Source organism: Thermoascus crustaceus (assembly GCF_041956765.1).
Source record: "Thermoascus crustaceus strain CBS 181.67 unplaced genomic scaffold VTN00scaffold_4, whole genome shotgun sequence".
NCBI classification, from domain to species: Eukaryota; Fungi; Ascomycota; class Eurotiomycetes; order Eurotiales; family Thermoascaceae; genus Thermoascus; species Thermoascus crustaceus.
The window spans coordinates 2,055,014-2,082,138 of NW_027192530.1; the positions used below are offsets into that span (position 1 = coordinate 2,055,014).

At 52.1% G+C, this 27,125-nt stretch overlaps 17 protein-coding genes across 17 annotated transcripts; 11 read left to right on the top strand and 6 right to left on the bottom strand.

Moving 5' to 3' along the window:
* Nucleotides 1-25: 25 nt before the first annotated feature.
* VTN00DRAFT_7323 (uncharacterized protein) lies at nucleotides 26-895 on the bottom strand (the record flags this gene model as incomplete). The annotated part of the gene is made up of 1 exon (XM_069434058.1): nucleotides 26-895. One exon carries the CDS (start codon nucleotides 893-895, stop codon nucleotides 26-28), a length of 870 nt encoding a protein of 289 aa, XP_069287377.1.
* A 658-nt stretch (nucleotides 896-1,553) lies between these two features.
* Nucleotides 1,554-2,381, bottom strand: VTN00DRAFT_7324 (uncharacterized protein; the record flags this gene model as incomplete). Its single annotated transcript, XM_069434059.1, has 2 exons — nucleotides 1,554-2,189; nucleotides 2,265-2,381. The coding sequence occupies 2 exons, from the start codon at nucleotides 2,379-2,381 to the stop codon at nucleotides 1,554-1,556; spliced, it is 753 nt and encodes a 250-aa protein (XP_069287378.1).
* Nucleotides 2,382-3,189: 808 nt separating this feature from the next.
* Nucleotides 3,190-4,436, top strand: VTN00DRAFT_7325 (uncharacterized protein; the record flags this gene model as incomplete). The annotated part of the gene is made up of 2 exons (XM_069434060.1): nucleotides 3,190-3,883; nucleotides 3,952-4,436. The coding sequence occupies 2 exons, from the start codon at nucleotides 3,190-3,192 to the stop codon at nucleotides 4,434-4,436; spliced, it is 1,179 nt and encodes a 392-aa protein (XP_069287379.1).
* Nucleotides 4,437-4,502: 66 nt separating this feature from the next.
* VTN00DRAFT_7326 (uncharacterized protein) lies at nucleotides 4,503-4,706 on the bottom strand (the record flags this gene model as incomplete). Its single annotated transcript, XM_069434061.1, has 1 exon — nucleotides 4,503-4,706. One exon carries the CDS (start codon nucleotides 4,704-4,706, stop codon nucleotides 4,503-4,505), a length of 204 nt encoding a protein of 67 aa, XP_069287380.1.
* An 834-nt stretch (nucleotides 4,707-5,540) lies between these two features.
* Nucleotides 5,541-6,808, top strand: VTN00DRAFT_7327 (uncharacterized protein; the record flags this gene model as incomplete). Its single annotated transcript, XM_069434062.1, has 5 exons — nucleotides 5,541-5,653; nucleotides 5,715-5,761; nucleotides 5,815-5,910; nucleotides 5,966-6,630; nucleotides 6,686-6,808. 5 exons carry the CDS (start codon nucleotides 5,541-5,543, stop codon nucleotides 6,806-6,808), a joined length of 1,044 nt encoding a protein of 347 aa, XP_069287381.1.
* A 45-nt stretch (nucleotides 6,809-6,853) lies between these two features.
* On the top strand, nucleotides 6,854-8,038 carry VTN00DRAFT_7328 (uncharacterized protein; the record flags this gene model as incomplete). Its single annotated transcript, XM_069434063.1, has 2 exons — nucleotides 6,854-7,007; nucleotides 7,941-8,038. The coding sequence occupies 2 exons, from the start codon at nucleotides 6,854-6,856 to the stop codon at nucleotides 8,036-8,038; spliced, it is 252 nt and encodes an 83-aa protein (XP_069287382.1).
* Nucleotides 8,039-8,059: 21 nt separating this feature from the next.
* Nucleotides 8,060-8,524, top strand: VTN00DRAFT_7329 (40S ribosomal protein eS27; the record flags this gene model as incomplete). Its single annotated transcript, XM_069434064.1, has 3 exons — nucleotides 8,060-8,062; nucleotides 8,207-8,269; nucleotides 8,342-8,524. The coding sequence occupies 3 exons, from the start codon at nucleotides 8,060-8,062 to the stop codon at nucleotides 8,522-8,524; spliced, it is 249 nt and encodes an 82-aa protein (XP_069287383.1).
* A 103-nt stretch (nucleotides 8,525-8,627) lies between these two features.
* VTN00DRAFT_7330 (uncharacterized protein) lies at nucleotides 8,628-8,959 on the top strand (the record flags this gene model as incomplete). Its single annotated transcript, XM_069434066.1, has 2 exons — nucleotides 8,628-8,777; nucleotides 8,822-8,959. 2 exons carry the CDS (start codon nucleotides 8,628-8,630, stop codon nucleotides 8,957-8,959), a joined length of 288 nt encoding a protein of 95 aa, XP_069287384.1.
* Nucleotides 8,960-9,892: 933 nt separating this feature from the next.
* Nucleotides 9,893-10,312, bottom strand: VTN00DRAFT_7331 (uncharacterized protein; the record flags this gene model as incomplete). Its single annotated transcript, XM_069434067.1, has 2 exons — nucleotides 9,893-10,190; nucleotides 10,248-10,312. 2 exons carry the CDS (start codon nucleotides 10,310-10,312, stop codon nucleotides 9,893-9,895), a joined length of 363 nt encoding a protein of 120 aa, XP_069287385.1.
* A 176-nt stretch (nucleotides 10,313-10,488) lies between these two features.
* On the top strand, nucleotides 10,489-11,352 carry VTN00DRAFT_7332 (uncharacterized protein; the record flags this gene model as incomplete). Its single annotated transcript, XM_069434068.1, has 1 exon — nucleotides 10,489-11,352. One exon carries the CDS (start codon nucleotides 10,489-10,491, stop codon nucleotides 11,350-11,352), a length of 864 nt encoding a protein of 287 aa, XP_069287386.1.
* A 300-nt stretch (nucleotides 11,353-11,652) lies between these two features.
* VTN00DRAFT_7333 (uncharacterized protein) lies at nucleotides 11,653-13,346 on the bottom strand (the record flags this gene model as incomplete). Its single annotated transcript, XM_069434069.1, has 5 exons — nucleotides 11,653-12,255; nucleotides 12,307-12,795; nucleotides 12,854-13,090; nucleotides 13,149-13,205; nucleotides 13,260-13,346. The coding sequence occupies 5 exons, from the start codon at nucleotides 13,344-13,346 to the stop codon at nucleotides 11,653-11,655; spliced, it is 1,473 nt and encodes a 490-aa protein (XP_069287387.1).
* Nucleotides 13,347-14,482: 1,136 nt separating this feature from the next.
* VTN00DRAFT_7334 (uncharacterized protein) lies at nucleotides 14,483-16,245 on the top strand (the record flags this gene model as incomplete). Its single annotated transcript, XM_069434070.1, has 2 exons — nucleotides 14,483-14,807; nucleotides 14,870-16,245. The coding sequence occupies 2 exons, from the start codon at nucleotides 14,483-14,485 to the stop codon at nucleotides 16,243-16,245; spliced, it is 1,701 nt and encodes a 566-aa protein (XP_069287388.1).
* A 374-nt stretch (nucleotides 16,246-16,619) lies between these two features.
* Nucleotides 16,620-17,208, top strand: VTN00DRAFT_7335 (uncharacterized protein; the record flags this gene model as incomplete). The annotated part of the gene is made up of 3 exons (XM_069434071.1): nucleotides 16,620-16,669; nucleotides 16,786-16,867; nucleotides 17,002-17,208. The coding sequence occupies 3 exons, from the start codon at nucleotides 16,620-16,622 to the stop codon at nucleotides 17,206-17,208; spliced, it is 339 nt and encodes a 112-aa protein (XP_069287389.1).
* Nucleotides 17,209-18,465: 1,257 nt separating this feature from the next.
* Nucleotides 18,466-19,709, top strand: VTN00DRAFT_7336 (uncharacterized protein; the record flags this gene model as incomplete). The annotated part of the gene is made up of 3 exons (XM_069434072.1): nucleotides 18,466-18,486; nucleotides 18,539-18,675; nucleotides 18,746-19,709. 3 exons carry the CDS (start codon nucleotides 18,466-18,468, stop codon nucleotides 19,707-19,709), a joined length of 1,122 nt encoding a protein of 373 aa, XP_069287390.1.
* Nucleotides 19,710-20,383: 674 nt separating this feature from the next.
* VTN00DRAFT_7337 (uncharacterized protein) lies at nucleotides 20,384-22,188 on the bottom strand (the record flags this gene model as incomplete). Its single annotated transcript, XM_069434073.1, has 2 exons — nucleotides 20,384-21,790; nucleotides 21,841-22,188. The coding sequence occupies 2 exons, from the start codon at nucleotides 22,186-22,188 to the stop codon at nucleotides 20,384-20,386; spliced, it is 1,755 nt and encodes a 584-aa protein (XP_069287391.1).
* Nucleotides 22,189-23,061: 873 nt separating this feature from the next.
* Nucleotides 23,062-24,959, top strand: VTN00DRAFT_7338 (uncharacterized protein; the record flags this gene model as incomplete). The annotated part of the gene is made up of 2 exons (XM_069434074.1): nucleotides 23,062-23,937; nucleotides 23,994-24,959. 2 exons carry the CDS (start codon nucleotides 23,062-23,064, stop codon nucleotides 24,957-24,959), a joined length of 1,842 nt encoding a protein of 613 aa, XP_069287392.1.
* Nucleotides 24,960-25,197: 238 nt separating this feature from the next.
* VTN00DRAFT_7339 (uncharacterized protein) lies at nucleotides 25,198-26,565 on the top strand (the record flags this gene model as incomplete). The annotated part of the gene is made up of 1 exon (XM_069434075.1): nucleotides 25,198-26,565. One exon carries the CDS (start codon nucleotides 25,198-25,200, stop codon nucleotides 26,563-26,565), a length of 1,368 nt encoding a protein of 455 aa, XP_069287393.1.
* Nucleotides 26,566-27,125: the final 560 nt, after the last annotated feature.

A 27,125-nucleotide genomic window follows, 5' to 3' on the forward strand; every position in this document is an offset into this window, starting at 1 on the left:
AGAAGGGAAAAAAGCCCATTTTCATTCATCTTCTGAGTATATCCTCCTCAACTCGGTGCACTGATTCGATCCTCTCCCCTTTCGCTCCTGAGCAACAGAAATCTGCATTCAGTCTTGTGACAAAAGCATTCACAAACTTCTCTGCAACCTCTTCCATTGTGACCCCTCGCACACCCTGACCTTCCAGGCTGGTTGCCTCCCGCCCCTCTAGCCCGCAGGCAACGATCTGCTGGAAGAACCACATTGGTTCCTCGGTAACATTAAAGCCGATGCCATAGCTGCTGATGTTTCGGCGAAGGTGAACGCCAACGGCTGTGATCTTCTTCGCTTCATTCTGTGAAGACTTCTGGTCGGAGACCCACACTCCGGGCGCCTCGGTCACGAAACCTCTGATGCCAAAGCTACCAAGAACATCAATTACGCTCCTCTCGAGCAGTCGGATGTGACTGCGGGGCGTCAGACCCAGCCGATGGATATCGAGGATTGTATATGCGACCAGCTGACCCGGACCGTGGTAGGTTGTCTGTCCGCCACGCAAGGTGGGATGGTATTCAACTCTGGGAGAGCCATTGGTAGAGGTAATGAGGGAGCGGACAGGCTCAAGGGACGGCGGCAGAGAAAGAACCGATGCCGATTGAGACTGCGACGGAGATGTATTTGACGGTGGCAGATCCCGGCGTCCCGTCGTATAGACTGGATTAGGAGTGAATGTGATAATAGTCGGGTCTGGCGGGGCCGATGGCGCAGTATCTATACGTATAACCGCGGGCTTATGGGAGGATGCGAGAGCTGCAGCTTTCTTATATGCAAGCAGACGGTTAGCGAGGGTCTGTTGGAGACCTGAGACCCGGGCAAAAGGCGTGATGTTTGGGAGATGAAGATGTGCGAGCCTCATTATGGTGACGGAGGGTATAGAAGCTGGAAGTGACCATAAATCATAGACAAGAGAGGGGAAAAGCAAGAATCTCCCTGAGCTCAACTCGTCGTGATCGAAGAGGGAACCGACCAGTGATCCATGGTGTCAAAAGGAAAAAAGAATGCGGACGATAGAGATGACTGCTGCTTTTTGGAGAGCTTGCTATGCGCGGAGATATTCGGGTTTAAGTCGCAGTCATGTGATGAGAAGGATGTCGGCCCGGGACAACATTATTACAGTAAATTAATATCAACGTTAATCGACAGTAATGATATGGAGGCCCAGCTAATATATTGGTGAGAGACGCTGCTACAATATGAATATCATGAAGACAGAGTCACTGTAACATGCCCTGGAAAAGTTATCTTGCTTCTAGAGCTGACTTTCTCATCCATCTTCTAGCGTCATTCATCAAGAAAAAGGCACTCCTCTCCTTTTCTGCGCCTGTCATTTGACAGTAGAAAGCCATCTAGCTCTGGTTCCCAGGAGTGGGTGAGATGTACTAGTCGTGTAAAGAGTAAGGACGTCGCTTGATAGCTAGAAAGCATCGTAAACCCGGCCCCAAGCTGACCGCAACCTCGATGGATAAATAGAGTCCACTGTTCATCCCCACGTGAGCTGAAATTCCGGACCAGTGTCAGGATGCCGATAATGGCGCAACCCCATTGACCAGGCCTGCACTCGCTCTGGCCGCTCGCTCTTCATCCTCCGAGACGACCGTCCAATCCCTCACGCCCCCTTTCCAGTCCGCGATGCGACCCTCTCGCACTCTTACTGTGACGACGCGGACGGTATCATCCATGACGGCGCCCGTGTCAGTATCCCCATCGGGCCGCCGCTGTCCGAACAGGCCCATTTCCTCGCCAGACGCGAACGTGTTGTTCTCTAGATGCCGCTCTTTGCACCAACGCTCCTCCTCGGAACCGGGGTCCAGGAAGCGCGCCGTGCCAGTGATGGTGGTAGAGATACTGGATAGAGCGCTCGTGTTGATGTTCAACAGCAGGCTGGCAAGGGAGGAGCGAGTGGCAGCGGGAGGCGGAGAGCCGTCGCGGGCGCCGCCGGGGTTAGGAGCACGGGTGGGCGGACGGTGCGACACCCAGTCATGGACCAGGAGCGAGACTCGCGGGTTAGAAAGAAGGTGGAGGGTCTTGCGGCTAGCGGGATTGGTCGTCATGATGATGGTCGGGTGCGGACAGAAGGGGGTCGAGGGGAGGTAGGTGTAGGACATCAGGGAGATGTGGGGAGTCTGGCCGTCGCAGGTAGCAAGATGGAGCTGGGGAGAATTGGAGGGGTCAGTCGCAGTGCGTCAGGGAGAGGCGGACAGGCAGAATGGGGACGGAGAACATACGAAGCGGGAGTTCTTGAGGCAGGAGACCACCTCTGGGGGCAGGGTGGTTGCGATGTGCGGATGGGTGGTCGTGGCGGAGGGCTCGTAGCTGAGCGGGGGGTTGTGGCCGTCCGCCATGCTGGGTGGAGCTGGAGACGTTCTGGAAGATTGGAGTCGGAGGGTTTGCTGTTGCAGAGGATCAAGCCATGTCGTTGTCGTCTTGTTTCTTCTTAACCTAGCACAAGCCCCGCTGGCGTTGATCTCGTCTCCCGATCCGGCTCTGGCTCCGATGCGGGTTGGCTGACTAAGCCGACGTCATCTGGAGACAGGCATGCATAGGACTTTTATCATCATCATTATTTTTCCTTTTTCTTGTTATTATTTTTAATTGTTTACCTTTCTTTCTTTTTTCTTTCTTCTTTCTACCTTTCTGCCTTTCTACAGAACCCGGCAGGTCGAACAGCCCAGCAGACGGCCAGGCCTCCAGACGCGCCCCGCTTCCCCAGCTTTCGCTCCCGTCCGCATGCGTCCCAAGCTGGCAGCCTTACCCCGGCTCGTCCTACTAGGTTCTTTGTACGACGTTTTGGCCTGTCCTTCTCCTTCTCCTCTCTTTCAGATCCCTTCTCCGCCTCTCTCTCCTCGGCCAATCCCTTGTCTGCTATTTCCTGTCGCGTCTCGACCTTCCTTGATCTCTCACCTCATCTCCGTTGCTCGTCGCCCTTCCCCTCCCCTCCCCTCCCTTCTCCTTCTCCTTCACTTCGTCCTGCCTGTTTCGCATCCCCTGTAACCCTCTCTCTCCCAAGCATCATCTCTTCTCGACCACCCCTATACTGATTCCCTTGCTGGCATCAAATCAAAGGGCCTCCCTCCCGTTCTTCTTTTCTCTCTATCGAACCCGCATCTCCCATCTACGTCGCTTTGCAGCACCCTAGTCATCTTGTCCATCATGCTTGCACCGCGTGTTCTCCGCTCCCGCCGTACCTCCCCTCTCCTCAGGCCCTTCTGCTCTTCCGCCGCCCACAATCGTGCCCCCTCCATCAGGGATATCACCCCCGACTCCGCTGCCCAGTTCAATGCCCGCCAGAAGGAGTTTCGTGAGAACCTTGAGGCGGCCCGCAAGAGAAAAGAACAGCAAGAGAGTCAGTCTGTCGCTGCTTCTGCTTCTGATTCTGCTTCTTCATCTGCCCCTTTCTACCCCCGTGACCGTCTCTGCGAGTCCACCGCCGCTCCCACTGCTCCGCGCGTGAGCAATGCGAGCGGCGATCACCGCTCTGTCATTTATGCTGCTGCGACTCTCGATAACCAGGCTTTGGGCTCACTCTCCACCCACCGTATTGTAGGAGAAGAACAGCAGGCCGACTCCGGCAACCAATCTTCCAAGCGAGGCCCCTTCTCTTCCCTCATCTACGGCACCAAGGAAGGCCAGCAGCTGGACAGGGACATCGAGCGTTCCTTCTCGGAGGTCCTTGCCCGCGGCAAGTACGTCCATTCGATCGTCTTCCATGAGGTCAAGCCCGACAAAGTGGACGAATACGTAGACCTCGTCGGTCAGTGGTATCCTCGCATGGCCGCTATGAAAGAGAACAAGGTCAACCTAGTGGGAAGCTGGCGGACGCAAGTGGGAGATAACGACACATTCGGTACTGAATGCGATATAGACATTACCCGCGTTCTTCCACCCATTTCAGAGCTAACCATCTTCACACAGTCCACATCTGGGAGTATCAGCGCTACACGGGCTACCACGCCTCCCTGCACGCCATCTCCCGTCATCCCGAATTCCCCGAATTCGATAGGAAGCTCAAAACTCTGATCAAGAGCAAAAGCACGTCGCTCATGCAGGAATTCTCCTTCTGGCCGACGACGCCTCCACGCAGCTTGGGAGGCCTCTTTGAGCTCCGGTCATACACCCTCCACCCGGGCAATCTTCTAGAGTGGGAGACCCATTGGCGTCGTGGCCTCAAGGCGCGCCGTGAGGTCATGGAGGGTGTCGGGGCCTGGTTCGTTCAGATCGGTGATCTGAACACTGTGCATCACCTCTGGCAATTTGCGAACCTGGAAGAGCGCAAAGTGCGCCGCGAGCAGTCATGGAACATCGAGGGCTGGGCGGAGACTGTGCACAAGACAGTCCCACTCATCCAGGCAATGAAAAGCAGGATCCTCATCGCGATGCCATGGAGCCCGGTGGGATAAACAGGTCTCTTCCGGAAGAGCAATGCTGACCAGTTTCCCCTAACCTGTTTAATGCTGGCGGTTTTATCAGAGACACCTGTCGAAGAACACGTTCAGGTGCACGTGATAGGATTGGCAATGTAAGCCGGTGCTACGTGGCCGACATTGATATCGAGACTTATCGTTGCTCAGGAAAGCCGGGAGTGCGATTCGCGGCCTAGGAGGGTGACGTCTTGGACTCCCTGTAGCTGTAGACGAGCATGACATAGCCAGACTCAGATAGGTACACATGTATCAATTGTAACAAGTTGATGTCTTTCTATAAAGGATGAAGCTCCGCATCATGACCAAACAACTTGAACAGTTGATCCAACAGAAAAATTGTGCACGTGCGTGGGGAACGCCGTCGCCGACCCGGCCGGCAACCGACAAACGGTCTCCGCCGCTTCCTTTTCTTGGCACTTGCTCCCGCCGGCAGAAAAAAAAGCAGCGGGCAGGATAGAACAGTAGACCAAGTGTCGTCTTCTACCCTTGATTGTCTCGACTACAACAGTTCCAGAACGAACTAAAGCAGACACGGAGCCTCCCCTCTGTCTTCTGCCATTATTCGTATCCTTCCACTCTCCGCTGCTATCAGTCAATTCACCTCAAGGGTCTTGAAGTCACTCGCAAAGGGCCTTGACGGCCTTACGCCAACAGTGACGTTGGGAAAAGGACCAAGATGGTCTACATCCGCCAGCGTAACCTGCCCGGACTGGGGGAATACCGCTATTCTGGGGTTGACCACTCGCTGGTCAGTCGATATATTCTCAAGCCATTCTACACAAAATATGTGATTAGGTTGTTTCCAATGGGGATGGCGTAAGTTGTTTCCTTTACTTTTGTCCTTTCTGTATTCTGTTGGTCTCTCTGGGGATGGGAACAAAGATGCAGATTGAGTGGATTCAGGCTGATGAGATTGAGATCCTTTTTATAGGCCAAACGCCGTAAGTCTCACCGTACACACCTCCCGCAATTGTCCTCCCAAGATCAACGGCTCGATCCACTTGACATGGTAGTAACCTACACCCGCTGCTCTAGGTTACCCTCACTGGCTTCTTGTTTGTCGTTGTGAACTTCCTCACAATGCTGTGGTATAATCCTACTCTCGATCGAGATTGTCCATCTTGGGTATATGCCAGCTGGGCTCTGGGACTGTTCCTGTATCAGACCTTTGATGCAGTCGATGGAATGCAAGCGTATGCTGCCACAGAGACAAGTAATCTTTGGTATGTAGCCTTGCTGATATATAGCATACAGGCGAAGGACAAGGCAAAGTGGTCCATTGGGGGAGCTCTTTGACCATGGTAGGTTTCGTTGTTTGGTGCGGTCTGGAGGATACAGAGGCTAATGATCTTAGGTGTTGACGCCTGCAATACCGCACTAGGCGTTTTGATTTTTGCAGCTGCAATGAATCTTGGCCAGACCTGGGCGACAGTTTTGACCTTGTTTGGTTGTATGTTCTGGTTCCCGTCACGAACTGGCTTCATGATTTATACTGATACCATTAGCGACCATGACCTTTTATGTTCAGACCTGGGATGAGTACTACACTCAGGTTCTAACTCTTGGGATCATATCTGGCCCTGTTGAGGGCGTCCTGACTCTTTGCATTGTGTTTGCAATCACAGCCTATAAGGGCGGTGCCAGCTTTTGGCATCGTTCAATGTTTGAAACAGCTGGTATCCCAAAGTCAACTTTGATTCCGGACAAGATCTATAACATGCCCTTCACACAGTGGTACATGGTCTACGGTGCCTTTATGCTCTTTTTTGCAACAGGCTCCAGCATCCTACATGTCATGAACATCCGCCGGCAACGGGGCCAGGATCCGTACAAAGCACTCTTCGGTCTTCTCCCACTCGTTGCCATGTGGATCCTGATACTAGCTTACTTGTTTCTCCATCCAGAGATCCTGGAAAACCACCTTGTCCCGTTCGTCCTGTACGTCGGACTTGTCAATGCGTATTCGGTTGGTCAGATGATTGTTGCACACCTTGTAAAGGCTGAGTTTCCCTACTGCAATGTTCTCCTGTTTCCCCTCCTAGCCGGCGTCATCGACAGTCTCGGACCATATCTTGGTCTCTGGCCTAGCATCCTCGGTGATGGAGTCTACCAGGTTGCGTTTGTATTTATGTGTCTGGGCATAGCAGTGGGAGTCTATGGAGGTTTTGTGGTATGGCACAACCAGAACACATAGGTGTCATTCGCGAATGCTGATTCTTTTGCAGTACGACGTCATCACTACGATATGTGACTATCTCGACATCTGGTGCCTCTCGATCAAGCATCCGTACGTCGAGGAGCAACAGCAAAACGACGATGCGAAGAGAGTCTCGAAGAAAATGAATTAAACAGAGCATATTTTTTTCTTGCATGGTGTCGCATCGAGCCCCTTAATGCAACAAATCTCGCCGAAGTCGAAGCTTGTTGTATTCCCTGTTAGGAGAAGACTGGTAGCGTCTATTGAACCTTCCCCGTCTACGCTGCGTCCTTGTGATGCCAGAATACTGCCCCGATCATCTGATGAAACCCTGGCGACGTCAGAATGGGGTCTGACATGTTTTTGCCATTATATGTAGCGTCGCATTACTAATTTTAAGATCTGTAGAACAAATCATGGCATTCAATTTACCCGTTCTGCTCTGTCCATTGTTATGTGGCTGCACCCTTCTGGTCTCGGCCACGAATAATACTTCCAGCTGGTAGATCTACTTTGCTTTTTCCAGACAACCATAGGTGCAGACCCATTTTGCGCTCGCTTCGCTACTTAGGACTTAGGACTGAATATTATCAGCCTTCTGCAACACGGCCGTAACTTACATAGTATACCCGCCTTAGTAACTTTCTGGGCAACGGATTTAGTGCAGCTCCATGCTGTCCGCTGGATAGATTAAATGCATGTGTATAACGTATGTATATGTTCCTTCTGCTCGGTTAGATCCTGGTTCTGATATTGGGATATCCGACAGACATTCAAGACTCTGTTTTGTTCACAGCCCAGCCTATGTATGTATGTACATGTAATTTAGAAGGCTCCCCCGTCGAGGGAGCAAAAGAGACAAGAACTACCAAGGTAGCTTCCCTGTCGATTACATTGGCTTTGTACACTTCTTCACGGTACTTCCGAGGCTAATTGAGCGACAAGAAGGGCCTTGGAAGTCTTCCCAGTTGAATATCCAGTCGTAGCATCACATAGCTAGTATAGTATACCAGACGCGTATCAAGTGGAGCAGAGCTATAAAAAAAGGTGGCTCGATGGGTTAACAACGTCAGGGATCCTCATATATTGCATGTGCTGTTCGTTCTGATTCGACGCTCTAGAAAGATCTGTAGCTGAATGCTGGGCCGCAGCGGAGCCTTGGAGGGCGACGCGGTATGCTGGAAACAGTTAGATAAGCGAGGGCACAAACCCTAGACTCCTCAGACCTGCGCGCCTGGGCGGCTCCACCAACGTTTGATTTCGATCGCTCCAACCCACACCAGTCTCGCTCCATCTCCATCACCACGAGACCATCTCTTCCGTTCTCTACGCTCCTCAGATCATCTCCCCATCAGCGTTCAATCCAGGCATACTTCGCTGATAGCAGTTTCGATCTGTCAAGATGGTGAGTTAGTCCTTTTGTCGTGATACTGCAGAGTTCGACGATCCTACAGTCCGGATGTGTGAAACTTAAGAAGACGCTGCATTTCTCATTGAAAAAATGACAGGGTGACGAAATTGTAGCTGACTACTCTTGCTTCTACCACAGGTTCTCGCGGTCGATCTCCTCAACCCCACGCCGCAGGCCGAGGCTCGCAAGCACAAGCTCAAGGTGCGACCTACCTTCCCACGTCAGTTATCGTATTGACTCGACTCGGCGACTAACCTGAAATCCTATTTTCAGACCCTTGTGCCTGCCCCGCGCTCCTTCTTCATGGATGTCAAGTGCCCTGGTTGCTTCACCATCACAACCGTCTTCTCCCACGCTCAGACTGTTGTCATCTGCGCCGGCTGCTCCACCGTCCTGTGCCAACCCACCGGCGGCAAAGCCAGGCTGACTGAGGGATGCTCATTCCGGAGGAAGTAGATTTGATACCTACCAGACGGAATGATGAAAAATAAAATGGCCTTCTAATCCTCTCGATGATTGATTTTATGCCTCCCTCGAATGTCTCAGCGAATACAGATAGATGACTGAGCCGTCGCCACTCGCGAAAAACCAAAATACATATCACAAAATGCAAAAAATGTTAAAGATCCTTCATGTGGATGGGAGTTCCGGTTATCTGACAGACCATCACCTATCACATCAATTTAACATTTGTGTTTGCCCTATGCTTGTCCTAGATTGTATGATGCTGTGACAAAATCTTTTTTTCACAAGTCCATCCGTTCGGGCTTTGCGTTACCGGATAATGCTGGGAACCTTAAGGAGAAAATTAAGGGCAGATGGGCTGGTAACGCGCTGGAAAGATGGATGCTACTATCGGGGATGCTTACCTGGGTTATATTGCTTTTATAGCCAGGTTTATGACAAATGTATCTTGTATGCTAGCTATCAAAACCGAAATAAGTAGTAGCCAGTCCTCACCGTGATTTGTCCTCAGTTAAGCACCGGAATACATATGATTACTGGTGGCTACTTCCTCATTCCATATGCGATTCCTGTACAGCCAGGTTTCCTGGCTGCCCCCTTGTGCTGGAAAATGGGATCGCAGCCCATCACATAGTAGTATCTAAGACTTGCATGGTCCGGTGTTACCCAAGAACTATGTCTGGATAGTTTAGACGAATATACCAAACTACGTAACCAGGTAACGGCAACTGAAGCCTACTCCACATCCGAAAAGTAAATTGGGGAGGGTGGTTATCAAAATACATTTGGGATTTCCTTTGTGCTCCGGTAGGTACTCTGGCTGCTTAGAATCCTGACTGGATGGCGTTAACGAATGGCCAATTGAAAGGAAATCCGGGTTTCTATCCTCGTGGACGCCAGTAGAAGTTAGTATCATCATGCACCTTTCTGTTAGCGAGATCTTAGGTGGGAAATCTCAAAAGCGGCTTAGAAGAAGTATATTGAAGGGTAACAATGGCTTGTTCTTCATCCAACCATGCAGCAAACGCTGGGCATTCTGCAGCAGGGGCTAACGGACGGAGACTGAAAGAAGCAGTTATGTATCTTAACCGATTCTGGTAGCCTGCGATATCAAGGTCAGTTCAGTCAGCGTTGAGACGGACTGTGGTGCCAATGCAGCAAAATGTCTTGCATATCCTGGAGCTCGTCTAGACAAGATAAAGGACAGACTAGGATCATGCAGTCACAAGACATGAGAGAATGTGATGTTTGAAATGCACGTAGACATGTCAGAGTAGGTAGATATCGAGGCTATAAAATCCTTTCACGGTGTCACTTCCAGAATCCTCCCGTGCAAACAACGTCTTAGAGGGAGCTCTATTAGACCCACAGTGCCTGTGCCTTGGCCTTGATATCAGGACCAAAGTCGACCGGGTTTTGAGGATCGCCGCCTGTCATGAGAGCCAACTTCCCCGTGGAGTCGTTAACAAGAATATTGGTGAAGTGATTCCGGCCGATGACGTCATTGGCCTTCTGTCTGGACTCGCTGTCGCCCGCGCGAAGCTTCTCAGCATCGATGCTCTTGAGCGTTCTGTGTGTGTTGCGGACGAAGTCGAACAGGAAGAAAACAGTCGGGTGGGCGTTTGGAGGCTGCATGAGCGGATGCGCTTCGAAGGAACTGGGGAAGGTCAGTCAGTACTTCCGGCGTGGGTAGGAGACCGACAGCCTAACGTACTCCAGCAGATCCGCCATCATCCTGTCGACGCGCTCGCAGTTGAAGTCCAGAATGTCGTCGGACATGTTGGCAGGGGGATGCGTGGAACTTGGTCGAGATAGAGGAGGGGATGGCGAGGACGAGGACGAGGACGAGGACGAGGACGAGGAGGAAAAACGGCTCTGCGCTCCGGCCAGTCAATCGCTTCTCCAACTCCCTGCGATGCTCTGCCCTCCGACCGTTCGCTTTTGCTCCAACCGCCATGGCCTCTCGTTCGCCTCTGAAGATTCTCATGCTCCATGGCTACACGCAGTCTGGCCCGATCTTCCACGCCAAAACTCGCGCTCTTGCAAAACATCTCCAGAAGTCATTCCCTCTGCACGAAGTCTCGCTCTGCTACCCCACCGGTCCGCTGCGTCTCAACCCCGCCGACATCCCTGGTTACACTCCCTCCAGTGAGACCGAACCCCAGGAGATCGAGGCTTATGGGTGGTGGCGCCGCTCGAGCACCTCTGAGCCTCCGGAATACACCGGTCTCGACGACGGTCTGAGCTGTGTCGCCGATGTCCTGCGCCGTGAAGGCCCCTTCGATGGGGTTATAGGTTTCTCGCAAGGCGCTGCTTTAGCCGCAATGGTCGCCAGCCTTCTTGAACAGAACCGCATGGATTCCTTCATGCATTTCGCGGACGCGAAAACCGCATCTGAAGGCTTCGAACTCCCTGCCGGCCCGGTCCCGGGCATCCCATTTCCTTCCTCCTTCAACCCGTCCAGTCTCTCCCATCCCCCGTTCAAATTCGTCCTTTGCTATAGCGGCTTCCGCGCCCCGGGACCCCGCTACCGTGCGTTCTACGAGCGTCCACCGATCCAGACGCCTGTGCTGCACGTCCTGGGCTCCCTTGATGCGGTCGTGGACGAGAGCCGGAGCAGGGCGCTGGTCGACGCGTGCGCAGGCAACCCGGAGAAGGATGGCAAGGTGGTTTGGCACCCCGGCGGGCACTTCCTGCCTAGCCAGAGGGCATATTTGGATGCTGCGGTTCTGTTCATCCGAAGGTATTTGGAGGGAGAGAATGGCGGCAAGTGCAAAAAACCGGATGAGAACGTTGAAGACATGGATCTGCCGTTTTAGGCGAGTGATTTAACGCGATCGAGATCAACGTCCTCGCCATCCAACGTACATTGACTGTATTGCTATGATACTAGACGTCTCCCGTAGAGCTCGTTGACTGTTAGAAGAAACATGCGCCCCGGACCTACGACGAATTAGTTTTCTAAAACGGAAGCCGAAGGAGTGCAGCTGCCACTACGTCTTGGACTCGATGGGATTCTTAGTTTGCAGACTATTCTACCGCAGAATTATTCTACACATCATGCATATTCTCCATATCATTCCTTTGCTGTCCGCTTTTCAAACATGACCAGGAAGTGCTCAATGAACTCTTGGCTTCTCGCTTTTAGACGGAAGGATCCTGGCCATCATCTCCTCCTTGGTGATCAAGTGGTCTATGCGCTCTAAAAGACCCAGAAGACTCCTCATGTTGCTGCTCCATTCGTTCAGCACGTCATCAGCATCGCGGGGTCTCGCAAAGTTGACCACCCGCGCGGGACGGTCGATCTTGGCATATATGGTCTTCGACGTCACCAGATCACTGATGTACTTCTCTGTCTCTTCCTCGGTTAGGTCCAGGAGCTCCGTCAGACGGCCCATCTGGATGCGAGTATAGTACTTCGCTACTACACGCACGTTGTGTTCAATGACACGTTTTCGTAGGTCCTGCCATCTGGTGTACGCCTGATTGTCGACCGCCTCAGTCTTCTGGGCGTCAAAGACATCGGTATTGCAAAGATGAGGCCCAAACTGCTCGGCGACCATGGGCCAGCGCATCAGCTCATGTATGGTGAACAACCTCAGCAGCCGAGCTTCAACTGGAACCATAGAGAGTCGAGTATCCTGTTGGATGCGGTGCAATAGATCGGACTGCTCATTGTCATAAGGAGATAATACGATGTAGTAAACAATCCTCGCAAGAACCTTTTCCGTTGTCAGTAGACAGACAGTTGCAAACAGAAGGAAAATACATACTGCGCGTAACTGATCTGGATTCTGTTCCACAGACTCGGTGTCCAGAACCTCTCGATAATGTTTGCAAACCTCGAGGTACTTGTGCTCGTGATTGGCAAGAATGATTTGCTGCTCATAGTAGCGCAGCTTCAGATCCGTTACATCATCTTCTATCTCTGGCGGTGGTTCATCAAGATTGCGGGTTTTCTGCTTTTCCTCGGCTTCCTTCTTCTCCTTCTCTATCTGCTCGGCCGTCTTCTTGGGTTTGCGCGCAAAATATCTCTTGTTTATCTTGCGACTCAGAATCCCGGCCTGCGTCCAATCACCTCGTTCTATGCAGAGTGCGACTTGTTCCAGGATGAACTCTGTCTTCTCCCTCCTAGCCATGGACCCAAAAGTCTCCACTTGCAATTCGCAAAGGATGTCTGCGGCGGCATTCAGGTCACCCTGGGACTTTTTGATATCTGACAGAATACGAGTAACCCGAGCCCTTTCAACTTCCACGAATATCTGCAGGCTTGGTTAGTTTGCACACGGAACAGAACTCAACTGGGTATACAAGCCCGACCTTTCCTTCCGTAACTGTTCGCAGGGTTTCGATCACAGACATCTTCACGTCCATGTTGGGTGTCTCATCCAGGAATCCCATAACAACCTGCACCATCTTCGTTATGGCCTGCTTGAGCTGGCCATGTTTCTTGGATAGGAGGAGAACCTGGTCGTTTAGCAGACTCCAGTCGCCGCTATCTTTGCAGATTGTAACGATAGCAACGAGGACCCTGGACGTAGTGGAAAGGTCGGAAGCCTATGTATCGCACGTTAATAAGTATTTAGCAATTCATGAGGAGCAATGGCCTCCGCACCTGTCTCGCCTGCTTCTCCAATCCCAGAAGCCTGTCGATTGCATCTTGGACATTGGTCTGCCGAGGAACGTTGTCAGCACTGCAGCTCTGAGACAGATCAGTGTCACAAACCTTGGCAACCGCCTGCGCCTCGGGAATCAGTTTATCTGCATCCTTGGAGAAGTCCTTCTCAGGCTTGAAGAGTGCGCCCTCAGACATGATGAGTGCAGATCCGTTGCTCGATCAGAGTGGCCAACACCGACAACTGTAGGCGAGCCGTAAATATGGATACAAATCTTGACACCAGTGTTCTGGACTGGATGCTGTTTCGTGCCGTCAAATCGTGTGTGGTGAAAGCCCTTCGGAGCTACGAAGGAGCTGGTTGTCACCTGGCGAGAGCTCCGCAGCTGGTTGTCCATGAGCGTAAGGTGTGACGCGCGCGGTTGCACGTGACCGTCCTGTTGGCAGCGGCTTTGATGTCTTCAACAACATGCGGAAGTGCGAGTCGTATACAGTCTCTCCAGATGAAGAGGCCTGCCATGAAATTTACAAGTAACCTCATATATGCTCCCTACGGTTTACATCGACGTCGTGACTATTGTTGCTAGGTACCTAGGTAGGTACGTACGTACCTAACCTACGTTATGTTAATATATATGATTATATAATACTCGACACAGGTAGTTAACTAGTTAGGTAGTAGATATTAAGATATAAGATAGTTTCAATACACCAAGCGTGGGTTTCAGTGATGTGAAAGGAAATCTTCACTATCAACACATTCGATTATTCATGGAGATTGTATCCCGGATGGAAACTTCCAACAGAGCTGGCTCGGCTTATCTAAGCGCACTTCTCATGTTATCGCCAACCAGCGTAGGGCCGAATCACGCAATCTTTATCATAGACAAATTTGACTGTAAAAATCCACTTCCCTACATGCTGCGGATAAGCTTGGTCCTGAACCGGTTCCATTATTATTACCGTGCTTCCGATTTGTTGCAATGGTCGCATTTTTCAGAGTCTGGGATCGTCTGTCTTTTGTTGCCACTGATCCCGCCTCAGTTTCTGGCGCACTTTTCGCTTGTTAGATAGAACTGCATGGCCTTTTCCGCGGAAATCATCCAACAGTCTGTAAACTCTATTAATGTCATTATCTTACCCGGCTACCAACCGGGGTATCTAGAAGACAGGAACGAAAAAATAAGATAAGAAATAACAGCGGTCTGTTCTTTGTTATTCTCGACTTCCTGTGGATTTCCTCCCAGGACCTTCCGGCTGTTAAAAAAAACATTGTCCAAAGAGTCGTGGGTGCGAGGAACAGTCATCTGTGGCGGTATCTGCCACACGACACAATGAGAGGCTTTTCACAAGGTGAAATCTCCTCGGCACCATTGCTGGCAGCCGTGGATGCAACATCACAGGTGCACTTGATTATTGGTTCAAACCCCCTTGCAGCAACCCGGTGTGCCAAATGCCTCGAAATCGGAGCCAAACCCATTGTCATTGCTCCAGAAAACGGAGACGTACCTTACACACTGGCCCAGCGCATCGAGGATGGCTCGGTGCAGTGGATACGGCGGGGTTTCAAAGATGATGATTTACAGACTTTGGGACGCGAAGAAGTTGACCGCGTTGTGGATATGGTATTTGTTACTCTAGGCGGCGACAACCCACTGAGTATGCGGCCATTGCTGAGATCATACCGGGCCAGCCATCGATTTGCTAACCTGCTTTCAAAGGTTCGCACATATCAAAGCTCTGCCGACGTCTAAGGATACCAGTAAATGTCTCCGACGCCCCTGAGCTCTGTACTTTTACCTTGCTCTCAACACACTCAGATGGCCCGCTTCATATCGGAATCACGACATCCGGACGAGGTTGCATGCTTGCATCACGACTAAGGAGAGAGATAGCGTCATTTCTCCCCCCTGACTTCGGGACCGCAGTTGACAGATTGGGCTCAGTGAGGAAGAGGATCTGGGAGGAGGATCGGGCGGCAGGTCTAACCGAATCGATATTTGAAGCGGAGGACGATGACTCGACAGCCCAAAAGCACACCTTTAACGCATTGGTGAGGAGCGAAGATGTCACCGCAGCCAAGAATAGACGGATGCGTTGGCTTTCTCAGATTTGTGAATATTGGCCGCTTCGCAGATTGGCAGCCATCAACGACTCTGACATTGACGCCATCCTCGCCGCCTTTTCGTCTCGAAATTCCGTGTCAGCACTGAACAGCAATGAGGCCCATACTTGTAGGGGCAAGGGAAAGATAATTCTTGCTGGTTCAGGCCCTGGGCATCCTGACCTTCTCACGCGAGCAACGTATCATGCCATCAAGCATGCGGATATCATCTTGGCGGACAAGCTTGTCCCGGCGCCGGTTTTGGAACTCATTCCCCGACGGACAGAAGTTCATATTGCGCGGAAATTCCCCGGGAACGCTGACCAGGCGCAAGAGGAATTCCTCAGTATGGGCTTGGATGCTCTGCGAAGAGGGAAGCAAGTGCTGAGGCTGAAACAGGGTGATCCCTATCTTTACGGTCGCGGTGCGGAGGAGTACGACTTCTTTCGAAAGGCAGGATACGCTCCCGTAGTCCTCCCCGGGATAACCAGTGCGCTTAGTGCGCCATTGTTTGCCGGTATCCCTCCGACTCACCGAAGCACAGCTGATCAAGTCCTCATTTGTACTGGAACTGGCAGAAAGGGGGTTGCTCCAGAGCCACCAAGTTATGTTCCGACGCAGACGGTCGTCTTTCTTATGGCTTTACACAGGCTATCATCGCTGGTAGAATCTCTAACAACATGCCCAGCTGATGTGATGGCATCGAGGATTGTCTGGCCAAAGGAGACCCCTTGCGCTGTCCTTGAACGGGCATCATGTCCGGACCAAAGGGTCATCCGTTCTACTCTAGAGCATGTGTGTCAGGCTGTTGAAGAAGAGGGATCAAGGCCACCCGGCTTGCTCGTCGTTGGCGCCAGCTGCCATGTGCTGCATAAGCCCAGTGACCGGAGATGGGTGGTCGAGGAAGGGTTCAGAGGTCTCGATGAGCTGCGCAATGAAGTCGATACGGCCGTCATCGAGGGGCCAGGAGCTCCAGGTTACGAGGTACAATGAGGGAGATAATTCTAGGAATGGGGCACCCCCGAAGACATTTAAGTTTGACGGCACATTTGCGACCACAAATCCGATGGACATCAGACGCTGAACGCACCTGCTGGTATAAAAGACTGGATATTTATGCTTGGCTACTGTTTCTACCGAATCTACATGTACAAAACCTCTGCGTAATGATACGTACTGTACATATACTGCGTAGTCTGTAAAGCGGTAATTTTACCGGTCCAGCCAACACGCCGGAACTCGAGTCCGAGGCTCCGTCTCCATCATGGGCATCTACTCCGCGGATCAAACCATCTCCCCATCTCTATTTCCCAGGCCAACTGAACGTTCTCTTTGGCTTTCCGAAAGAGGGACAGAGATATCCCATCATGTCTGCGTCTAATACACCATATGTATCCAACGGGAAGGTTCTCCAGAGGTAAGGTCATGATCCCTCCCAAAGAATATAGCCGTGGTCATGTCGCCTATCCGGCTTGGACATCATCATTACAACGCAGCTGACAAAGAGAAAAACACTTGGGGATCACCGTATAGCCCTCCATTTTCCACCCGCATCATCCGCTTCTTCGAAAATGTGTACCTCTTTCTGGGCCTGTACTTCGTGAGTTTGCTCTCGGTATGTATCTCCCATTCCACCACCTACAGTTTGTCCAGACGCATCTTCAATGTCTGATGTCGCTTTGTCTTCTACCGTCCTCATTGGCTGGAAAGGCAGACTTCAGTCTGTGTACTGACAAATTCTGTCCTCAGCTCGACCCGTACACCGCAGCGCAGAATTCGAAGTTCAATATCAGCCGGTCGAAGAACGCACATGATACCAGACCACGATGGGGTGGAAGCAGCTACAACAGTGGAGGAGGAGGACCTGGCGGTGGACCAAGCGGCAGTGGTCGTGGACAGAAGAGGATTGGAAGGGTGGATGACATTCGTGGCCCTGAATGTGGTAGCTGCCGGTGATGAATGGATTATTGTTCTCTAATGGTCTCCCTGCCTCTCTGGCTCTTCGATTTTCACGCGATTTCACGTGGTGGCGGGTCAAGTACAGGGACAAACAGTGCACATGGGGATACAGAAACCTAAACACGTTTGTTTGTAACAAGATCTATGAAAGATTCACGGCACCTCTGATTAGACAGAGCTTTGAATGCAGGAATGTGACCTTTTCTTGGTATGGCAAACTACATTTGATGTCTACTCGAAGTCTTGATGCTTAGAAACAAGGGGACAAGAGTCCTCCATGTCAGCAAGCCTGCGGCCTTCCTAGGAACCTACAACAGCAAGACATCAGTCCTATGAAATAGTTAGTCTGAGGTGTGGAGTGGGTACTCAGTACTCCGCACTCCGCACTCCGCACCACGTGGCATGAGAAAGATCTTTTTGTTTAATGTGGCAGATCTGTCATCGGTGTCTGGAGTCCATCGTTCGCTTGGGCATCACAATTCTAAACAGTAGTCAGTAGTATCTACCCAACTGTTTCGACCTGTTTAGGCTGCACACTGCGTCATTGGTCTCTGACGTTCGGTTGTCTCGATGGGTTCCTGGGACCTAGTACATACTAGGTATTCATACATGTCTTTCTGACAGTGGCAGGGTGTTTTCACCCTGCTTGGTTATTGTCTCGCTTTCGGGTTGCATCTCCGGTATAAAGGCTGTGTCCGATGATGCACCGCCATACCCCTAACTTTGCTCCAGCAACGGTCTCGAGCATACAGACAGTGGCTTCGGAGCTGGATATGGTGCTCAACCACCCGTTGCTAAAGCAGCGCAAGGACAGTGATGAGGGCCAAGAACGTTTCACCGTGCCGAGATCTGACGGGCGAGAGGTGCAATGCAAAAGCGTGGTAGAGGACTGTGTAAACATGCTTAACGCATACTGCACTTGCTTACCGTCGAGAAGAGACGCATCTCCAAGTGGAGGCTGTAATAATAACTTATGATACCGGACAGAGACGGAATATCCGTCAGCGGATTAGCTTTCCCGGCCTACAAAGACACGCTTGTTGGCGTTGCCGTGCCGCTCAGTCCCCAAAAATCAGAGGATCTGAAAGCCTCGAGAAGCAAAAGCAGAACTGTGTGGGGATGTGGGTTCGGGTTCCATGGCGATGCTCGCCTGTGCGGCCATGTAAATCATCTGTCAGTTCAGAGGTTCGTCGAGCTCCTCCATGATCTGAACTTCGCAGCGCCGTCAAGCCATAACCAGCACAGCCGACAACCATGGAGATGCACAAACCCAAGGTATGCCTGCCCCGCTTCTTTCACCATTCCGATGCTGACTGTATCTCCATAGAGACACAAGAGCTCTCACCAACAGCAGTCCGGTCGCAGGGGGAGCGTCGACACCTCAAAGCCCTCGGCGATCTTCACCCCTACGGGAGGAAGATCGCATACGCTGAGCATTGCTCTGCCCGGCAGCATCATTGCGAAGTGAGTCTTGACGAGGTGCCCATACACCGTTGCCTGTCCTTTTCTTTCTAACAGACAGCCATGAATCCAGCGCTCAATCACACGACCAAAAGTCCTACGTCGCCGGCACCATCGCACGCGCCCTCGCCGTCTTCTGCGTGGATGAAGTGGTCATTTTCGATGACGACGCCCGCCAGGGGAAAAATAGCTATGCAAACGATCTCAACACGGACGAGTATACGGCTTTCTCCGATCCGTCACACTTTCTCGCGCATATCCTTTCATACCTCGAGACTCCACCCTACCTCCGAAAACATCTTTTTCCGATGCACCCCAACCTGCGGACAGCGGGCATGTTGCCGAGCCTAGACATGCCGCATCATATACGGGCGACCGAGTGGTGCGATTACAGGGAGGGGGTTGTAATACCGGATGACGGTAAAGGAGGGGACAAAGGCGGAGTCGATATTGGCAAGAAAAGGAGGAAGGAGACTTCGCAGGCAGTTGATGCTGGTGTGCCGTCATCTACAGTTGTTGATACTGGTCTTCCCCAGAAGGTCTCGTTGCCGAACATTCACATACCCGAATATACCCGGGTGACAGTCAAATTCTCTTCTCCAGATACTCCTCAGCGAGCGGAGCCCGTCCATCCAGCGGCGCCGCGCGAAGAGACAGGATACTACTGGGGCTACAGTGTCCGACGGTGCCGCTCGCTCTCGACGGTGTTCACAGAGTGCCCCTTCGATGGCGGCTACGACCTCTCCTTCGGCACGTCCGAACGCGGCTGCTCTATCTCAAAAGTCTTAGCGGAGGAATCGATCCCGAAATACAGGCACCTTCTTGTTGTATTCGGCGGAGTTGCAGGAATCGAGGCAGCAATCCAGGCTGACCAAGAGCTTTTGGATAAGGGCGTCACACCGGACGAGGCAGGGAAGCTATTCGATTACTGGGTCAATGTGCTGCCGGGGCAAGGCAGCAGGACTATCCGTACCGAAGAGGCTATTTGGCTGGGGCTGATGGGTTTGCGACCCCTAGTTGAAGCAAACGGCCGCTGATGGCGGCGCTCCAGAACTTGGATTCCCGCATTCCACATCAAGATATGTGGGAGCTGGGGCTGCGATGATCTGCGGTTTTCTGCGGGCCGCGATAGCTTCGTGCGGAACGAAGCAACATGCCTCGAAGCCATCCCTACTACACGAGGCAGGCAATAAAAGTAGGGCCTGATGCGAATGCAGATCACACCTATGAAGCGTAGCGATTGAGATCAGTAATTGCCGCTCTGATATGGTCACTGGAACATCGGTTCATTCTGATGGAAACTACAAATGACCCAGCACTGAGTATCAGCATTTCTGTTGATACCTTGCGATTCAAATGACATGAATCATGTGAGGTTCTGAGGGGAACAAACATGGTAGGCGCTGTGACAAATCCTGTACGCAGTAGATTGTCATATGGCAGACACTCATCTGTACTAGATACTTTGTCGGAGAGTCTATTATGACTTTATTGACGTTTTACAATTGCAACTGCTCTATTCCCGAGGGTAACTCGGGGATTGACCACGCAGCACATGCATGCACATCTTATTTGTACAGTGAATGCAAAAAAAAATCTGTCACTTTTGCCAAAACCAGCCCGCCTTTTAAAGATAGAAAATAAACCAAATAACATCAACTTCTGCTGAAGTCTAGCTGCGAGACTGACAGAAGGACCTGTTTCTTAATCACTATTCATCGCTGCTAATATCGCTTGTCTCGGTTGTGTCGCCTCCATCGTCGGCAGTAATGCTCCTTATCACGGAATCCCTTTGTTTCCCCCCCTTTTCGGCTTCGAGCCACGCCGCTCTTGTCCTAAGTCTATGTTTCTCTTTCTCCACTTGCCGAGAGAGCTTCTTCTTCTGAGCGCATTCCTGCTTCTGATGTAGCTCATTGGTGTAATCTTGTAAAGTCATCATATCCGACCGTAGCCTAACGAGCTCGTCCACTGCAGCGCGGCGGGCAGTCTCGCTGGTCGAGACTCTCTTTGTGAGCGCGCTTATCTTGGCCTCGAGGGATTGAACATGAGAGCTTTGGACCAATGCTCCCGTGTGTTCCAAAGACTTCGCTTCGGGTAATGGTAAAGTCGAAGTTCCTTGTGATTGTTCAGTGGTCCCTTGGTTGACCGCAGTTAGTTCTGCGAGACCTTCTTCTATTAGAGACGCAGGGAAGAATGGGTGTTTGAGCGCTCTGGAGAACTGGTCCGGCTGTGACATGTGATCCGCGTTGCTTGGTATGGTAGCTCGGGAAGAAAAGATTAGATGAGCGCTGACCGTGTAGTCTGCTGGAGCCGTGCCTGCAATCTGCGAGGAATTGGATACAACCCGGTCATATCGAGGCTTGACAATATTATGTACTGTTATTTTCGGGTTGACAGAGGTATGAAGTAATCCACTTGGGGGGAGCATCAGCAAATTAGTCACGGGATGGGTGTAGTCCACAACAGTTGAAACATATTTTCCTTTGGCAACATTCCACGACAAAACCATTCCACTTCGATGCCCGGACAGGAGAGTCATCCCATCATATGACAGTGTGATAGACTCTGCGGCACCAGACTCTGGAGTAGGCGGCGCAAATCGGTCCTCTGCCGACAACTGCAACGGTGCAGACTGTAGACGGGTCTGGCCGAGAGAGTGTTGTATGGATGGAATCTGGTAAAAATCTATCATCTGGACGCTGCCATCTTCGTAACCAGCGTAGAAGGCACGGTCTGCGGGGTCGACGGTCAGACATAGCGCGGACGAAGGTAAGAGGAACGTTTTCAGAATGCGTCCCGTGTGATAATCCCAGACGACTGCGGTGTTGTCTTTGGAAGCCGAGACCGCGATATTGTCCCTACTACGGCTGTGGCCCACTGCCAGGGCCGTAATCGCGGACCGGTGGGCTGAAAAGGTACGGATGGGAGAGTTGGATGGCTGCTGGTCACTGCTAGTAGAAGGCGGTTTCGCGAAGGATAGCAGCCCAGGCAGTGACCAGACGTGGATATTGGCGTCCGAAGATCCGGACAGAATGAAGCTGGAAGTTGGATCAACCGCCAAAGACGTGACCGGCTGTAGATGAGACTGGGAGGTGGAGATCTGCCGTCCGGTGCAGGTCTATGACCGCCGTCAGCTATGTAGAGCTCTCATCCACTCGGTCGACTTACCTCCCACAGGATCAAGCGTCCGCTCTCCGTTCCCAAGACCAGGACCTCTCCATTCGGGCCACCACCAAGCGCGATGCTGCGTATTCGCTCGGGGAATGGAATGGTCGCCTCCTGGCTTCCTCTCTCCCTGCTGTACACGTGGACGACAGCCTTCTCCGCCTGTGCAGCAAATACATGCGATGCGCTCACAGCCAAGCAGTTGGGCGCGGTGGAGCTTTTCTTGAAGCCGGAGCGGAGGACGGACGACGGCTGTAGTGCATGGATACAGATACCGACGTCTTTCAGCGCAGAGGACGCCGGGGCTTTAGAGGAGGCCAACGTCGATGCAACGAAGCTTTCTGAAAGCATCTCAGCCTCTGGGGGAGCGGTGGCGGTTTCGCAAAGCCTCGCCAGGTCTGCGTCGGACTTTTTTTTTGCTCTGGATCTGATAAAGCGGGTGTTTGCACGGTTTGTCGCGCGGCGGACGTCGATACATCTCTCGACGCTGCTCTTCTTTTCTGCGCTCCTCGTTCACATTCATCCATGTCCGTGACTGATTCTCGGCCTCGTGCCGCGCTGGCAGAAGGCCTGCCTCCCTTCCTCAACGACTGGTATGGCGACCTCGCGACTTCACCTCGAAATACTCGGCTCTGCGGCACTCAAGGGACCCCAGGCCCCTGCGTTCGCTTCCTCAAGGCCACTGGCATTTTCCCGGGCCACACTGTTTTCCGTCCTAAGTGCTGCGCGTGTTTGTGCTGATGCTGCCACCTGCAAGTATGGCGGTGGCTGGAAGCAAGGGGCTTTTCTAGCGACAGCTTATGCCCCTTCCAGCGGCCCAGTTGACCCTATAGCATGACCAGTCCGGCCCCTGTTTGCCCGCTGATGTCTCGCTCTACGTAATGGCAGACTCGGCAGTATGAGAACAGAGGTCAGCTATCGACATAGCCGTGCTCCCCAGTCAGTGGTGGTGAGAGTCTCAGCCAATGGCCCAGCCGGTCTCTGCACCTCGCTCCCAAGACATGCAAGGACCATGAGTTTAGTCACCGAATGAAACTCCCTCATTGAAGAAGAAAGACATCGTCGCTTCCGAAGGGATATTAAATGCTCGGTATCCGTTATCTACAGGGTGCTAAGGGCCTTCAATGTGTAATATAAGAGTGTCTCACCCCTTTCCTGGGCTCCCTGCACGGTTTTCCCATCGGGCTTATCGATTCCGCATATTCTTCTGTTCATCTTGACAATATGCCTTCAGTGGACGTTGACACGCCGATACAAGATTGCTTCCCTTCGACCAATCTGCACGTGAATCAAAGCGAGCCATGCTTGGTAACGTCTCGGATTCAAGATAGTAGTCCGTCGTACTCGATTTCTTCCGTCTCCTCCGAATCCAAGAATAGCAAACGTTTGCAAGAGTCTTTTTCCTTCCTGCCGCCAACAGTTTACCGCTCCGAACAGACGGAATATTCCGGTCAACAAGCAGGACGGCCTCTTGAGCGTACGCTGATTTATGTCTCGCCATTTCGCTCTGTACGGAGAATGAAAGAGCCATTTCCGCTAGTTCTTCCCACCTCTCCCTCCTTTGAGAGCAGCGTCTCGAACCGAAAGGAAACCAAAACATTACAATCACCAATCGGGATGCGAGATCTGCGACATTGCCGTTCAGATCAACATTTGGCTCCTGAAAGCCCTGACTTTCTTCCTAATCCTAGGTTGTCCGGCTCCCATGCGTCGGACGCGTTTCCATCAACCAGTTGCATCTCACCGAAGCGCAATGTGGATATCTGTCAAACCAGTGTGACGAACACGTGTGCGTGCACACCTGGAAGCAGGGTCAAAGGAGGGTCGCCCTCGACGGACAGCAGTGAGACAGGAATGTCTTGCGAAGCTTCCAGCAAGCCCAAGAAGAGAACGAGAACCGATACGATCTCCAGCGAAGCTAGCTGGATGCCCGGTAGTCTCTCCTATTTTGAAACTTGGCTTCAAGGCGTGCCAATGGAGAGTCCGGGCCATGAGAACCCGAAGTCAAAGGAAGCTAACCGGCGGAAATTCCAAATTGTTCAGCACGGCTGTAGGCCTCTTGATCTTAGAATTGACACTCAGACAGCAAACGAATCCGTAGTGAGTTTACATAGTTCTCTACTGATGCAGTGATGCCAATACTTACAATAAGGCAGAGGTTTGCTACCGTTGCTAGTAAGACGAAGCCGAAGCTGGTGGATATTTCTCGACCTTCATCGTCAGCCACAAGCTATTCAGTTCCCATCCAGCTACCGCCTTCCTGGAAAAGGCCCTCTACTCCTGACCAGCATTGTCATGAAATATCTGCTTTCAGCCCAGATACACCATTGGATATTCCCGATAGTGGCTATGTCACCCAACACTCCAACCATTCATCTGAGGACAATCAAGTTGCAAAGGATGAAGGTACATCGATCGATATGGTACCGCAAATACAAAGATCCGTCTCTGTATCCTCTGGTGTTTCCTCGTCATCCCTTTGCGGGAATACACATTTCCTCCAGAGCCAAACTCCGCTACCTGAAAATCCTGATGCTTTCTCTCCAGATAATGAGCGAGGGTCGAAGCTTCGGACCTCTCCTCCCGTCTCACCACATATGGTTGACCGGGAGGTGTTGGAGAAATGGTGGGATCATGAATGGACGCTCGACCGGCTTGAGGCATCAGTCAACAATTTTCCTGCTTCCACGCTGAAACTAACCTCCCCGGTTATAATCTATCTGCGCCAAAACGATGACACAGCGTTGCTACGGCCCTTCCTCAAAATCTTTCCTGGGATTTCAGAGGAGCTCCTCGATTCTCTGTGCGCCGTGCTGGTTGCACGGAATTATTTAGTCTCTCTGGCCTCGGTGTATCGTAGAAACAGTGCCTTGTCTCAAAGCAATATCCTGTCGCGCCTCGATAGTGTCCCTGAGAAAGCACGGGCAACCCTGGGGCTCCAGTGGCCCAGCGCCTCCCAGCTACAGGTCACCGAACGCCTAATGGGATCAAGGACCGCCAATCTCCGCAAGGACTTGGACAGAATCGTGGACGAGTTGATGTTGATGATTTGCGGAAGGTCTGACGAGACCTTAAAGACGGCTGTTGTGGTTCTGGTGCAGGTGCTAGAGGCCAAGGCGTAGTTAAGTGTTTAGACTCCCATCAGGTCCAATGCCTGTTTCGACCCATGATTTGCAATTCGCCATCGTCAGCCGTACGTACTGACAGACAACCGACCGATGTTATTCCTTCTCCGAGTCCGCTTCGTCCCTTGTCAATGTAAATATGTGTCTGCTTGTTGTTCCTTGATCGCTGCAGAAGTAGATAGTTACGGTAGAACACAGACATCAGGGTTCGTCACATGACCGGGCCGGAGAGACGATGGTCCGGGCTCGAGTCGGCAGCGACGGAGGGCTTCAAGTTGTCGAGCTGCTCGACATCTCCTCTATGCCTCCAGTTCTGCATTCTGTCGTCGCCATGAGAGCGTCTGCAGGCACTCGGCGACGCTTCTGCGCACCGCAGTGGGTGCAGGCGTCGCACTCTCTGCTCTCCACCCGACACTACGCTACAGCCTCAGATCGCTCCGCTGCGTCTGCCATATCTTCCTCCTCCTCCTCCTCCTCCTCAAAGCCATCGACGCGTAGACCTACTACCACTTTCCGCGACAGGTTGAACGCAGGGCCTTCCTTTGCAGACTTCATCTCCGGTGCGAAGGACAATGCCCCTCTCGATCCTTCGGAAGCGTACGCTCTCAAGACAGCTCTCGTCGGGCCTGCTGGTCGCAAGAAAGAAATGACACGGTTGCCGTCGTGGCTCAAGACCCCGATTCCCGATTCAAAGAACTATCAACGCATCAAGAAGGACCTGCGGGGTCTGAACTTGCACACGGTGTGCGAGGAGGCTCGCTGTCCCAACATATCCGACTGCTGGGGCGGTAGCTCCAAGTCCGCAGCGACGGCGACTATCATGCTAATGGGTGACACATGCACGCGGGGATGCCGCTTCTGTAGCGTCAAGACATCAAGAGCCCCTCCGCCCCTTGATCCCCATGAGCCGGAACACACCGCAGAAGCCCTATCTCGGTGGGGCCTGGGCTACGTCGTCCTGACGAGTGTCGACCGGGACGACCTGGCGGATGGTGGGGCGAAGCACTTCGCAGAGACTGTCATCAAAATCAAGCAGAAAGCCCCTAGCATCCTAGTCGAGTGCTTGACAGGCGATTTTGGTGGAGACCTAGACATGGTTGCGCTTGTCGCTCGCTCCGGTCTAGACGTCTATGCTCACAACGTCGAGACTGTCGAGGCCCTCACACCGCAGGTGCGCGACCATCGCGCCAACTTTCAGCAATCTCTCCGCGTTCTACAAGCAGCCAAGAACGCCAAACCATCACTCATCACCAAGACCTCGCTCATGCTCGGCCTCGGTGAAACAGATGCCCAGTTGTGGGACGCCCTCCGACAGCTCCGCACCGCCAATGTCGACGTCGTCACATTTGGCCAGTATATGCGCCCGACGAAGCGGCACATGCCCGTTCACGAGTACATTACTCCAGATCGCTTTGAACTGTGGCGGCAGCGGGCACTCGACATGGGTTTCCTGTACTGCGCATCAGGGCCTCTAGTCCGGAGCAGTTACAAGGCCGGGGAAGCGTTCATTGAGAACGTGCTCAAGAAGAGACGTGGAGGTGCAGGTACAGCAGAGGAAGCTGTTAAAGTGGAGAATGTTGTTGCGGATGCGGCAACGCGGTGATGGTAATGCGTCATCCTCTGGTCCCCTACTGCTCTCATTCAAAATTGCGATTTGGCGCTGGTCGGTTTAACACTGGTTTAATCATCTGCGCTCTGTGGAGTGCTTCCTCTTTTTTTGCGTTTAGGCGCCTGCTGATGGTGCTGACCGTCGTCCACCACATCTACATTTTCTCCTCGTTAAATTCAGACCCAGAGGTTCCGCCAATCTCTTTCTCTGACGGTTAGTTTACCTTAGTCTGAATTATCATTAGAATGGTCGGGTTCGTTTACTTGATTAGACTCCCAGAGTTCGCATTGGAAAAAGTAAACCCTATTTGATTTATTCTATACCAGCATAATAGTACATACTCCGCACTATTCCACCCATAGAAAAATCCATTCCTAATCCATTGCATTGCACCAAGAACTATCGCAATACCAACTGTCACACAGTTCAAAACTCCGATCCGATGACTGTTGCTGCTCCGTCCACCATGGCTCAGCCCCTTTCCGAACAGCATACACTTCGTCAATGAAGTAGCTGAGATTAGAGAATAGGTTTCGTCTCCTTCTGACAGCGTG